Source organism: Oryzias latipes, chromosome 9 (assembly GCF_053564925.1).
Source record: "Oryzias latipes strain Hd-rR chromosome 9, Olatipes_Hd-rR_3.1".
Classification (NCBI taxonomy): domain Eukaryota; kingdom Metazoa; phylum Chordata; class Actinopteri; order Beloniformes; family Adrianichthyidae; genus Oryzias; species Oryzias latipes.
Window position 1 is genome coordinate 29698152 of NC_136245.1, and position 14992 is coordinate 29713143.

Sequence of the window (14992 nt, forward strand, 5' to 3'; positions counted from 1 at the left end):
TTATATCGCGTATACGGTGTGCATATCACGTTAAAATTATGTAATTGATGCACAAATCACTAATTAATTGCATATAAAAATCACAATAATTACGCACCGTTCATGTTCTACGTTCATTCGTACTTTTTCCATGGTTTTAACTTGGTTCATCCGCGATACATCTGTCAAAAATTTTATGCAAAGACCACAACTTTTCTCACTTCTTCCACGTATATTCAATTAAATTCAATTATCCAATTTTCATCCATCCAATATCCGTAAAATGTACGTACTGGCTGTGTGACATGGCCTTAGACCACCTAAGATTTAATTTTTGACGCATAGAGTAAACAGAGTTCAGCCACAGCAGGGCATCAGATGCCAAAGTGACTGACTTTGAGTTGTTACTGAAGGAAAAGAACCACAAGTTTTATGCAAACAACTGCTGACATAAAGAAATAAAAAGAAAAACCTCAGCTCTTGGGTCACATGGTATCCCTTTTAAACATTGACCACACCCACTAGAAAATTCTGAGCAATCCCACGATTGATTTTGGAGAAGAGACAATCTAAAGAAATTATTAAAATCATTTTTTACTTGTTGTCCTGTAGAAGTCAACACTTTTGTTTCTTCCGGAGTATGAACCTGTCCAAGTATAGATCCCTGAGGAACACCTCCACTGAGTAGATTCGACTTCAACTAAAAGTTTCAAAGAAGCAGATTCTTCATTCATGTTTCAGCCCATGTTGAGCATCGTCATTCGAATCAAGTCCAGTTTTTTCTTTAGCGCTTTTGTGTGCGCGCGGGGGGGGGGCGGTGTAACTTAGGTAAAATTAGTTTAAGCAGATCAGCTATGAAAGTAATAATAAGCGGGAGCATCTCCGTGAAAAGTCTGCTTGGAAGGGGTCTTAAAGACAGGTTCCTGCTTTGGATTAAACTCTTGTTTTTGGAAGCTCAGACAGGTCAACAGGGCAGAACCAGTCTGAACATAAATCAGCTCCTACATGAACTTCAGCAGCGCTTGATGATACGTGTGACGGCTCTCACTAAGATGCCAGGACTGGAACTTTTCCTCTCAAGATGAAGATTTGTGAGACTTGAAGTCAACAATGAGGTCCAGGTATGTGGCAGAGAAAAATGAAAATCTCTGCACAAACTGGGACTTGTAGCTGCAGCTATTGTGTCACGTCAGTGTGGTGGTATGCAGTGGGCTCTTCTAAAGCAAAACTATGAAACATTTAATTATAAGAAACATCAGTCCTGCAGAACATCCCTGCTTGTTGATTTTGGGCGACGTCTGATTAGAGCTCATTTATCAGAATTCCTCTCAGTGAGATCACTGATGTTTTTGTTGATGAAGATCAGGAAAGTTTTTCCAGAGTATCTATCTTACAAATCAGATTTCCAGGAGTGTAAATCATCAAAGTCAGCACAAGGAGGATTTGAGCGTAGCACCTCTTCAAAGGATGGCGTGTCATGCGCCTTTGCCTCTCAGGTCTTGGACCAGAGAGAGTTTGGGGTTAGGAAGCCCCCCTCCTGGGACTGAAGGCATCCACACCGTAACACACACATGTTCCGCTTTCCATCAGCTGCTGTGTTCATCTTCTCTGCTCTCCCATTCACACCGCTATCAGGTTGGACACACAAACACATTCTCCTGAAAGAGATCAAAGAGGCTGCTGGTTAGTGAGGATGACAAAAGCACTCCATTCAGATGCTCCAGCGAGCACTTCACTGGTTTGGTCAAAAATACTTGTCCATAGTTTAAACCAAAAATACACCTGAAGACCTCAAAGCTAAAATTAAGCTCTGCAAATCATCTTAATTATCCTAACTTCTGCCTCAAAAAGAAAATAAAAACAAAACACTGTGGAAGTCATTTTTAAAAATGTCTGGAAAAGCGATTTATTTCGCATCTGTTTGAAGTTGCCTGACACATGGCGGGGGACGAGCAATTGTCCCCCGAAGAGTTAATTGATGGAGAGGAGAAAACCTTTGGGGAGGGAAAAGTTCAGTCCTCTGCCTCCGTGTCCCGTTTGAAGGAGATGAGAGTTGGCAGTGCGGGAGAGGCTTGAAGATTAATGTTGCAAAAGGAGGCTCTGACAGCCTTTCCGCTGGCTGTGGTTCTCTTGGGTGGCCCGATTGGTCTTGGATGTCACTTTTGCTACTTAATCTTGTGTATGTGAACCAGGCTGGTTTTTTTGGGGTGCTGGGGTTTAAAGAAGAAATGGCAGTGGGGGGCGGGGGGGCATTTGCAGAAAGCAGGAATGTCACTGTAAAAGTTTAAATGTGATTCTTGTTTATTTGGTTGAAGGAAATCAGCCTTGTGAGGATTACATTTCCAGTGATGATTCATCACTTATTTGTCAAAATTAGAAACCGCATCCAGACGGTGTGTAACCAGATTAAACCAGATTGTTTGACTGATCTGAAATTTGCTTCAGTCATTCATTTATTAACTTTCTTTTTAGAATCTTTTATTTCCATATTTCAGAATAAAACTCCCCTAAATTCTGTTGTGCAAAAAGCATTTTCATAAAATATTAAGGCGTCTACATTTTCCTCTGATGAAGGTTTTTATTTTATTTTCTAGTTTTTTATCCAACAAAAGCTTTAATTCTTTTAAAAGTTAATAAATGAAGCTGGACTTATAGACTTGCAACTACAGTTTATATGCAATTCATTAAGGATTTGTGCATCAATTATGTAATTTTCATGTAATATGTGCGCCGTATAAGCGATATAAATGTTGTACATCACTGGTACATGTGTGAAAAAGCCACAAATTTGCATATGCTAATCGCAAAAACCATGCACAATTGTGTAAAATTTATGTAATAATTGCATATAAACTACATAAAATACAAGTAAACTGTATAATTGTGACGCAACCAAAAATTTGGAACAGCTCAAAACCGAATTTACGTGAAGACCAGTCAGCTGAAACCCTTGCACATCGACGGATGATGAACGCAAGAAGCACTTATGAATCACAAATATCATGCATGTATCATGAAACACCAAAACTTTATTTGTAGAAAAAACACATAATGTACACAGTGACTGTGTGACACGACCTCTATATTAGTCGTTAAGACGCCTGCAAAAATGACAATATTAGATCTTTTTACATAGTTTTTCTTAAAGATCTTTTTTTCAAAATGTTCTGTAACTTTTCCTAAACAGTTTCTGAACATTTTTAACACCCTTTACCTATAGATCATTGCAGACAAAATTATTTATTAAGGCTCTCACTTTATAAATAATTTCAGTAAGACAATACCTCGGCTCTCAGTTGCTTTAATTACTTAATTTTAATAACAGAAAGAATAAATTGTTTTGTTTCCGTGCTTTTCTGTACCATTTTTGTGATTGAGAATTAAATAAGAATAAAATTCTTGAATAGTTTCAGTTGAGATGAAAATGAAAAGTCTTGCCATCACAAAACATAAAATAAAAATGCTCCATTGTGAAGTTAAAGTGTGAGTGGTTGACTTGTCAAAAACAAGCCCTGAACAAAAGCAGGTGCCGTCTGGCAGGCTCACACAGCAGTGTGTCTCTCCGTGGTTAATCCCGTCACCTGATGTTTAGGTTCTGTCCCGGGAGCAGCAGTAAACAGACGGGACGTGTCGCCATGTGATCCCGGGCTACTGGACTGCAGATGCCTCCTAATTTTCAAAAATGACCGATAAAGATGAAGGCATTCCTGATCACGTTCTTCTGTTTTGTCGTTGACAGTCAGACTCGTGAAATAACTTGTGAGTGAAATCAGATGCTCAAATTACTTCATTTAGTCTGCCTTTTTTACTTTTTTTTCTAAAATGGATGTTGAATATGGCGTCCCGCAGGGTCGGTGAGCGACTGCACTATTTGTGGCGGCACATGTGCCGACATCTTGAGAAGTCTTGATGTCAGCAGACCAAATGCTGAGCAAGCTCCTTCCAGCTAATGTCTCTAAGCCAAACTAAACTGGTTTCTCACTCGACCTTCCTGACATTTAACCCTAATCCTGAACACCTTTACCACTATTTCTGGCTGCAGCCGTAAGCTCATTCTCGCCATCTAACCTGCATTTGAACGCAGCCTGCTCCCTCAATCGTTTCCACTGTTCACTCTGGTCTTCTTCGTTTCCAGCAGGATTAAGGAGAACACTGCTCTCCTACCAAATATGGCTCCGGCAGCGATCAGTCTGTTCCATGCCGAAAGTTTGGAAAAACACAGGTGTTCCCTCTCTGCAGAGAACCATGTTTACTAGATCCTCCACACAACATGCTCGCCGCTTCCTCCTTTTTCATGGAGGGTTCTTAGAGCTGCAGGCTGCCCACATAGTGCCGTCACCGGGACCGCTTTCCCCATAAACTGTTTGGATTCAATGAGCTAATCCACCTCCTGAGCTGGGCTCGGAGCCACGGAGCAAGAGCAAACGGGCCGCTGTGTACCGGCCACAACAACACTATAGCCAAAGATTAAACATTTACAACATATTAGCCACTGATGAATCATTTGTGGCAGCACGCTTACTGCATGTTTGTTATCCCACTGCAATTAGGCAAAGAGAAGGAAATGACTGCCGCGCTAATATGAAAATGACGGCATTCCTTCTCCCAGTTTTTCACCCGGATCCGTCTATCGTGACGCTGTCACCACACCACCGCCAAAAACCCACAGCCGTTTGCAGAGAAACGTCCCGTTTCTCATCAACATCACTGCAAACAAACGATTCATTTCAACTAATCCATTCATAGCAAAATGTGTGGTTGTCTATTTTATTTATAGTCGGTTCATTTCGATCCGATTCACTGACCTAAAATCAATCCAGGACATCTTTGGCCAAAACTTCAACCAGTGTGACTCAAAGATATATACCTGGTTACTGAACAGAGCAGGTGAAGTTTTCCAGATTCCTTGTATTTCTTACAAGATAATAGGTCTCCAAACAAACAAGTGAACAAGAATTCTTCTCAAATCCATTCACATTTTAGTTTCCTAAAGTTCAGCCCACTGTTGTTTTTCCACATCCAAACGAGCCAAATGGAACATTATTAGCCCTTGTGCTATCCTAGGCACTTTAAAATTGGGAGTTGGGTCATCTAGACCCACTAGACAGTGCTCTGAACCTTCACTGGTTTCCATGGATTACATGAAATCTTTCCACCTTTATCCACCTTTGTCATGGTAGGAAGAACACGTCAATGTAAGGGTGGGGTCATCCAAGATAGCACAAGGGTTAAAACATTCCAGCACACTGTATGGTCACATGTCCTTGCTAAATTCATAGTTTTTTGATTTTGAAACGATTTGATAAAGGTATAGGTCGATTCGATCAACGACTTGCCTCAGACAGATTGATCTGGTTGGATTGTAGGAACATAAAATAATTCATCAATTAATCGTCACAGCCCTTCCTGCAAACTCTGCACAGTCCAGAGAGTGCATGGTAAAGACATCCAAACCCTCCCAGACAGGTAGCGGAACTGACTGGACTGGATTCAAGACCACGAAATGGGGATGAGCACGTCAAAGACTCACTCCAGTGAAAATGGTGTTTTTAGCATGTTCTTGTAGCATTTTCCTGATGATGGGGAACATCAAAGAATTTAAGATTCAAACTGTGCTTCTGAATATTTATTTTTTCAAATAGGGATGACAAAAACCCGCCGTTTGAAAAATGTGAAGTGAAAAGTGAAATGAGCAGAAAATGTGTCCCTGCTCCGCTCGATTTGGATGCTTCCACTTCCAGACAAATAGATCCATGAACGTCTTCATCTTCCTCACCTGAGCTTGTGTCTGGCTCTAAACTGTACGGCTGGATCTCTCCAATATTGCACGACTCTTTTTGTTGCACCGCTAATGTTATTCTGGAGTTGTGATTGGCTGCAAGTTAGCGGGAGAGTTTTAACGAAGGCATGATGGGATATCAGCAGAGGGTTTCTTCTGCACCTACTGTCCCTAATTACTAATAAACTCCTGCCGCTCTGCAGAAACCATGTCCTAAAAAAACAAAAACGACAGGCTAAAAATGGTAAAATACGAATTAAGAGACCACTGGAAACACTTTGAAAGTAGATCAGAACATTAAGGTCACGCTCAGATAGTTTTGGTCAGATACCTGCAAAGGAAAGCTGGAATCACCTGCATAGACGGGTCAGGAGCTGCATGGATGTGCACTAGCTGCCCCCCACAAAGCAGACATGAATTGGAGGAGGAACTCCCAAACGTGACTGGAGGGGAAGCAATAGTTTCCATATTTTGTCTTCGGTTGCAAAAGATCCAGCGGTGGCCACCACTACCGGTAATTGACCTTTTGGAGGAATGCAACACCTTCTCCTTGACTGACGTTTGCTTTTAGCTGTAGGATGGGGCAGTGGGCTGGTGGAAGGCGATAGCAGGAGGGGGGCCAGATCCTCTGCAGATAAACCGCCATGCCCCCTGTCCCTCAGACAACAAAGAAAGTGAGTGATGTTTGTCTGAAAACCAAGAGCCACGGACCCTCCTGTTTTGATGTGTGGGCCACCTGGGATGCGGGTCTCCATCAGCACTCTGTCCGAGGAGAGAGGAAGAGAAACAGGACTCACAGATCTTGTCCCCAGGACAAACAATCTTAGTGACAAGGCTGCTGGAATCACCCCGCAGATGGGGCTTTTCAACCAGGCAGGAAAAACAAGAGGTGGCCTGAGACGAATATCACCGCCAGATCTCCTCAACTTTCACAAAACAAAAGTTTGAGACGAGAACCCCTGCAACACAAACTCACAAAACAAAATAAATAGAAAAAAAAAGATGTTTTTTTTCAGCTTTCTTTTTTGTAAGCCTGGTTTATTGAGCATTTTGATTCTTTCATACAACATAAACACACGTTTCCCAGCCCCCTTAAGCTAAGTCACATGCAATAATAATAATTACTAATAGTTATAGACTGGTGAATGTCTTTCTTCTTCTCCTTCCCCTCCAGTTTTAAGTATCTGCTGGTTGAGTTCCATCGTTTAAAAAGTTGTTGGGAATATTCTTTTTTACAATTTTATCAAAGGCATTGTGTCATAGAGCTAAGACATTGGGGATGGTGGAGTGGGGCTCTTCCAGAGCAGCAGAATCCGTGGTGAATGAAATCAGTGCTTTTGCTTGACTGACATCTTTACTTTAGGGTTGGGAAAACCAAACATTCCTACGTGGGGACAAGGCTCAATTTGATGTCCGAGTATCTTCAAAATTGCCCCGAGCCATGACTTCCAGGACTCTTGGAGATTTGGGCATGACCAAATCATGCAGGTGAGGTTACGGGGAGTTTGTGAGTATCGATCACACCTGTCCATAAAATCTGGCTAGATATTTTCAGCCTGGATTTATTGTATTGTGATCTGTGGACCACCTTAAATTGTATTTGTTTGGAATTACCAAAAACACTGACTAACTCTAACTCTCATTTAGTTTTTAAATCTTGATATTTTTAGGCATTTTAGGATCGTTTAACCCGGCGAACAGCCCCCTTAACAAATAAGTTGAAATTCTTAAATGTGGACATTTTTCTTTAGATAATAATAATTTTAAAAAAAACAGTGGGGTAAAAAATGGCATCACCTTACGGAAGAAATTCTAGACATTTTTTCTAAAACTAAGAGGATTTTGCTCTTGAAAAAGGTTCTTGATCAGATTATAATCCTTGCAAGACAGAAAAGGAGACATTTTTGTCTAAAACAAGGTCCTTTTACTTTCTTAAGATTCAGTTTTTGCAGGAACAAAATTTTCACCTGAGCTTATATAGTTAATTTTTATATTTTTTGTTTGTTTGCTCATTTTTTTATGAATAAATAAATTAAAAAAACAGCAGCTTTTTTACAAAAAGTGGGTTATCTACAGTCAGAATACAATAATTTGATCCAAAACGTAGAAACAATCATCTTCTAAACCTCTTTTTTTTGTTTATAACACTAAAAGGATTTTATTAAAGCAGTTAAGCGACAAAAAAAGACATCTGAAAAAAAAAAAACCTTTCTTTTTTCTTTTACTCATCGGTTACAACCTACATTTTATTTGAAGGTATGGCTGCTTTAATTCCAGGAGAAAAAAAAACAATCAGAGGAGTTTGGTTTTAAAAGTATGAAGCAGAATTTCTTTTTAAATCTACTCTTAGAATTCGAAGCAGAAGGTTGAGTTCAGCAGACAGATCAGTCGCGTTTAAGTGGGTCAAATTATTTTCCAGAAACTCCCATATTAGTGAATGTTTTTTTTAAGCTTTCATTAACCAAAAAAAAAAAAAAAAAAATCAAAGAAAGTCTGGGTTACCAGTTACCATAAACTAGTGTGAACAAAGCCCCTTTTTGTCCAAATAGGTTTGGCTGGAGTGGAAGGAAAGGGCAGCTGTCTGGTTTGCTTCCTAATTTCCTCTGGAGATGAAACAACTCAGATAAAGACTAATTGAATTTATATACAAGTTTATTTAAGGGTTAAGTCTAAGAGAGCCACAAAGGGTTGTAAATGAAAGGGAAAAAAACACAACAACAAAGGTTAAGGATAATAAAAAAATGTTGCATGAAAGTGAAGCGGCTCACTGCTTGACAGGAGTGTAAGTCATTAGGCCTCCATCAGGTCTGAGCCATTCATTAGTTTTACAGCTTGACCACAAACCTGCAGGACGACACGCACAACAGGAGAGATTCCTCTCTCTGTCTTCACACTCAGCGTTAGGGACGTCAGCTCGGAGGAATCTCCCGCCGCACATCTGAAAACAATGATTTAAAGGCAAAAAAGGAAAACGCTTCTGCTAAGCCAACACGTACTTCGGGGGAAAAAGTACAAGAATAAAGTTTTATTACTAAAAAAAAAAACGACAAAGTGATGCAGAAACTGCTATTTTGAAAAGTAAAAATGATAAATGAGGAAATCTATTCATGTTTGAAGATTTCTACGGAGGCAGGATGTTGAACTGCAAAGACAAATAAAAAAATGTAAAAGCTAAGTTCCATTTTAAATAGAAAACTTTTTTGGAAAAAAAACAAATACAGGTTATAATTCAGGTTGTAGTTTGGAATAAACCAATGGCTTTGCATCATTTCGGTTTATGTTTTAGAACAGGTACATGTAAATGAGTCAGAAGACTGTCAGAGAGAAAACTGAATCTCTTCTCTCCGTCTGACAGCAGCCCGCTTTCCTTTTTCCACATGATGGGAGTGAGAGCAGCACCGGAGCTGATTCCTACGCAGCCTCACACTGTTGCAGGACTCAGAGGAGAGCCTGTTTTTTTGTGGGAGCAGCCCTTCGCTGTGAGGAGCCAACAATGCAGTGTCCCAGCTGTGGGAGGAAGAAGCAGGGGTACAGGGCCCAGATGGATTTCAGGGCAACATCTGTTCCACCTTCTGACAGCCTCTTATCAGCAGAAAGGCCGCTCCACACTGTGGACCAGAGAGGATGGAGAGGAGAGGACATTCCTCGCAGAGTTTAAGAAAACATCTCCGCTTTTGTTTGTCTTGTAAACAATGCTTGGGTTCCCTGTCAGGTCACACATTTGCATTTCACAAAGATGACTTGTTTATTCATCAGTTTGATCATTAAGCTGCTCAGCTGGGATGCATGTTTGACTATAAAAAATGGAATCAACTATTTTAGCAAAGGTTTATTTTAGGGCAGAAAACAGATGTACAGCTTTTTTTATTTGATTGAAATCGAATAAAAAAGTAAGGTCAGATGCATTCATGCTGGTAAATTCTAGCAGAAATTCTGTCTGCTTGTTTCTAAAAAACAAACAAACAAGGAAGCCCACAAACAAATCTAAAAATTGGTTAAATTCTTTATATTTTTAATAATGGGGGATAAAATTCTTCTCCGTTAGATTTCTGACTCCCAGTTTTTGCTGAGAGCTCTCCAGTAAACATAGAAGGCGCTGCACGTAGCGAGAGCAGAAGGAAAAAACAGCAGAAAACGAATGACGTGAGTGCAGAGCTCATGATGTCAGGCGCAGAAGAGATAAATGATAAACCAGGAAGGATGCAGCAGAACTGCGTGGTTGATAACAGATTGAAGCTTTGATCTCTGCTTATTTCATTAACTTTAGTTTTCTTTTAAGGCTGCCAGCACTTGACTTTGTCTTTTCTTCTTCTTCAATTTGTGGCCCTCAAGGCACCAATTACACCCTTCATTCTCCTGAATTAGTAATAAAAGCTCCTGTAGAGACTTGAACACTCTACATCAACTCGTCTCTGGCACTTTCGCCTCACAAAGCATCACGAGGTGATTAGGAAACCGGATTACAGCAAAACAATATTTAGTCTTGATGGATCTTGTTCCAACAAAGAACAGCGGAACCAGACAGGTGGGGCAGAAGAACCCCTGAAGCTGAGGGAGGGGAATGGCTGCATCTTCTTCAGGCAAAGTAAACCAACTGTACAGACAGCGTCTGTCTGCGTCTTTCTCTTGGGAGGGCCTTGCCCTGAGCCTCTTTCCTTCCCCTGAGCTCCCTGGACGTCCACCCTGAGGGAGGCTGTTTTGGTGGGACCGAAGGGAAGCAGAGACCGAGACAAAATCCGAGACAAAAACACGGTAATGAGAGAAAGAAGGGCTTAAAATAGAGAGAAAGTGAGAGTGACAGGGAGAGAAAAGGGGGAGCCAGATGAGCGCAGCAGCCCATGGTTTGTCTCAGGGCTGCAACAGCTTCCAGAGCTGGTGTGCAGCAGACTGAAGAGAAGCACGTCTGTCCCAGAGGCAAGGACTGGAAAACAGGATCAAAGAGTCGCCAGGGCAACCTGCATGACACACATTGTATTAAAGCCACACGGTTAATTTAAAAGTGAGGGAAGAAAGGAGGAGGCAGAGGTAGCACAGAGCCCAGTACTTTTATCAGGAAGTTCTGTCTCACCCCGTTAACTCTCCACTCGAAACTTTCTCCGCTTTGATCGCTTTGTTTCTGTCAGACTTTGGCTCCGTCTGCGTTTTCCTGCAGGTCCTCTTCCTGTCAGGTTTGCTCAGACGCACCTTAATTCACAAATCACAGACTCCAAAGAAAGATTTTCACCAGAGATCGAAAACCTTTCTGTCACCGCTTTACACTTTAAAGATGGTTTTTAACGTTCTTGTGGCATTTTTCTGATGATGGAGGACATATTTAAAAGAAATTGAGCTTAAAATGATGTTTCTAAATATTTCTTTATTTAAATCACTGTGAATCGGAAGCAGACGGCAAAAGAAGAAAAATGTAGTTGTTATTTAGAAGATAGTTGTTCACTTGTCGATGACTAGATCTTGGCTTTCCTCACTGCGGCCGTACGCCTGGATAGCTCCGATTTCAGGCTGGGGGGTGTGAGGGGCTGTAAAGGGATGATGGGACGTGTGGGCAGGCTTGCACCAAAGGTCCAGGTGATTTTCTAATGAACTCCTGCCGCTCTGCAGAAACTAGGTCTTAGGAAATGACATCGTAATAATTAAAAGATCACTGCAAACACTATTAGAAAAGCTCAAAATCCCCCTTTTTAAAAATAAATAAATAAACAAAAAATGCAACATTTCAGGTGATAATAAATGAAGCAACAGTGGAAAAACATTTCTTGTCGACAGATTTATTAGCATTGAAGCCAACATATGCGCTGATCCACTCACTTCTCACATCAGGTACAAAAAGTGATCAAAGTGTTAAAAAACCCGACAAAGTACAGAACAAAAACAGAGAGAGGTCAAAAGTTTTTGGTTTCTTAAATGCACGTTTGGACCGACCATGTGGCACTACGACTGCGACTTTCGGGGAGGGGGTCCACGTGGGGGCACGGCGGCCGAGGTGGCATGGGGGGAGCAGAAATGGGGTTGGGAGCGGATGGATAGGGGGTCCGGCGCGATAAACGGCAGACAGGGAGGGGTCTCCAGACAGTTGGAAGGCATTAGGGTGTCGGACAGACGCTTGTCAGAGGCAGCTGTTCCTGCGGCTGATTGATAGTTTGTGTTTCACCCCGATGAGAAACTGCAGACGCCGGCCTGTGCTGAAGGATCGTGTTCAATTCAAAAAAGAAAGAAAAAAACGTTCATATCTACAGGTAAAAGAGCAAAAGACGAGCACGGCCTCAACACTTCAATGTCTCCGTGGCTTTCTGTCAATCGTTAACATTTGGTCTGTGATTTTGAAAGAAATTCATATGACAGATGAATGCACAACATGTATTTATATATATAAAACGTTAATCTATGAGGTTCACATAAAATATAAGCTAAGTTTTACATTTAAAGCCCTCAGACTTTTCCAAATGAACCCATAAAGTCACTTTGCACTTAAGTCTCACAACTAGTAGCGCGTCCTTGTGCTGCACAGGAAGCTGCACAGCACAGGACGCGTCTCTATGTACATAATACTCCATCACATACTCAGCTACACTATTCAGATTAGATTTTTCGACGTAGTGTAACACACTGGCGTGTAACTACAAGGCTGCGCACTTCAGTGGGTGGATCTCTGTGGACAGAGGCTCTCAGTCCTACAGCACTTCTCAGGGGAAAACATCAACCGAGTTCACCAAACATCCTGCAAAGGTAGGTGTGTGTTCGGGTGTTGGTGTCTGATCCGATCACGTTGGCACAAACAGTGGTGAACCACTTTACAATTAAAAAAAGTTTGTTTTTTTGCTAAAACCTGCTGTCTGCCTCGTTTGCAGTCGTCATTATTCCTGCGAACTCCTCTACTGAGAAACGAGACTGCAAACAGTCTACAATACACACATCTCAGCGAGAGGCCAACAGCTGTTGTTTTTGCTAGTATGTACATGTTTGTGTTTCTGCGTGTGGTGTGTGTGTGTGGGCAGCAGCAGGATGTGGTGTTTGTAAGCCACTAATGTCTGCTAACATTAGCATCATATCCTTGCAGGCTCTGTGTCTTTGTCCTCCAACAGGTTAATGAACTGAGCGAAGCTCTCCTTCACCGCCACCAGGTTGTCGGTGCTGCTGCCTTCCAGGATCCAGCGCTTCCCCCGGGCCAGCGGCTCCAGCTCAAAGTACTTTTTAATCTGCAGAAAAACGGAGGGACAAAGATGCAAAAGCGGTCAGAAGAAGGATTTTAGACTATGAAGTCTAATTCCTCCCAAACGTCCTCATTTCACGAGCCATGGATGCGCAGTTAAAAACTTTTGCACAACGGCGTTTTAGGAGGTTTAAAAAAAACAAAAGAAAATTATTCAAAACAAAAGCATCTGTGTTACAGCTGAGCGCAGCATTCCTGCATAGCTTTAGTAGAAGTAGCTTAGAATAAATGCATTTTAATTCGGCGCCGTTCCTGAGTGCTCGTCGGCGCGAACACGAAGTTTGGAAGTGCCGCTCACGCCAGGTGAGCAGCCAATCAACCGCCGGCGCTTCAAAAACCTCCTCTCCATCACTTTTAAGTTATTGTCACTTCATTTTGGCCAATTAGGAAAAATCTGGTCCATTTTTGCAACTTTGGCTTGAAAGTGGAGTAAACAAATAAATAAAAGGAACAAAGTCAAATAACGAAGACTAAAGTCATTTTCATATGAAAATGATCTGGCTTTGCCTCTGATTCGGACCAGCTGATTCCAAAGCTCATATGTTGGCTTTGGCAGCTCTTGACAGAGGGGCGCTGTGACATTTGGAGGGAAAGCAGAACCAGCTGTTAAGTAGAAACAAATCTCAGCAGAGAGGAACACTGCCAAAGACCTCCACTGATGGATCCTGCAGGTTGTTATGGGTTCTGACATTCTCCATCTTCAAATAACGGAATCAATATTTTTGCTTAATGTGAACGGGGTCCGGCGATTCTAAATTTCAGAGCCAGACCCACGACGACAGAAATGTAGAAAAAATAAAGAACGGGAAAAATACGACAACGTTTCCTTTACGATGACATTGCCACAAAATGAATGATAAAATCTGAGAGTTTTCAGTAATTTGAGATCATTTCAGTGTCATCGGCAGCAGGGCTGGACGGCAAAGACCCCTTTGTTTTTGCGATTCTACTGTCTTACTGCGTGTATTAATGAAAATTTGACGCCCACCAAATACTCAACAACACTTTAAAATGTGCACACACCCAGTGAAAAAGAATTTTTGACACGGTGAACCAACCCCCCAAAAAATGATGACATCACAGCCGGAGAAACTGTCAGAAAAGGAGTGGGGCCAAAGGATTGGCCAGGTGTGAAATGATCACAGTTTTGCACAATAAGGGAATAGAAACCCTTTCTTTGAGCGATCTTCACATAATTCCACACAAATGCCGCCAGCTTAAGTCTTCAACCACTACCTTTGACCTCGGGAAGAGGCGGACATCGGAAATTTTCTTTAAAAAACAAACCAAAATCGTCTTTGGTACCAGCTCCAAATTTAAAGTCCTCCTGGGGATTTCAATCTATCGCCTCTCAACTCCTCGAGCATCATTGGGAAGCTGCTGCTTAGTATTAGAAGTTCAAGATATTTATCGGCGCTGGCGTGGCGAGCTTGCAAAAGTGGCGTTCCCCTGTAGCTTGCGCGTTGTTACTGGAATATTTTGAAAATGTCATACATGAATTCCTGGCTCAAGCTGAATGAAACAATATGATATACAGTATGAGCATATTAGGAATGTGGTCAACAGAAAAACCTCAGTTGCCACGGAAATCCCAAACTTTACCTTTGCTGTTTCTTCTAAAAATTACATACACCTGTGTCTCACCCCCAGGCCAACGGTTGCTATGGCGATAATTAAAAAGCAACCATTTTGAATAAAGTGTTGTTTTAATGAGAGTGGAAGGAGAATGAGGGGCATAAAGCAGCCTCTCAGCCAGTGAAGGCGGGTCACGCGTGTGTATATTTTCATAATAAAAGCCTGCAATCTGTCTCTGGCTTTCATGACACAGCTCTGTGCGATTGAACAAGTTCAGAATGACAGAGTCAAAATGCACAGCAACAGACTGAAGATTTGTGGAGACGGGTAACAGTGATGAATCCACGATGATGCCCGTCACGCAGCTAAATGACTTAGCTGTGTGACGGGACTTAGCTGTCCTTTCCGTGCCACGGTGTGTGGCACAAACGGGAGGAGAGGGGGAGTTTTCT

The 14992-nt window shown here is 41.7% G+C and overlaps 1 protein-coding gene across 7 annotated transcripts in view; it reads right to left on the reverse strand.

Moving 5' to 3' along the window:
* Nucleotides 1–11507: 11507 nt before the first annotated feature.
* Nucleotides 11508–14992, reverse strand: part of arl15a (ADP-ribosylation factor-like 15a) — a 103012-nt gene continuing 99527 nt past the window's right edge. For 4 of the 7 annotated variants that reach the window (XM_078953259.1, XM_078953255.1, XM_078953256.1 and 1 more), the window contains one exon: nucleotides 12814–12951. In XM_078953259.1, the coding sequence (XP_078809385.1) occupies nucleotides 12864–12951 (88 nt within the window). In that variant the 3' untranslated portion in view covers nucleotides 12814–12863. Of the gene's footprint in view, nucleotides 12952–14992 lie in introns of all 7 variants that reach the window. The other 3 variants (XM_004072151.5, XM_078953258.1, XM_011478867.4) reach the window with 1 other exon arrangement.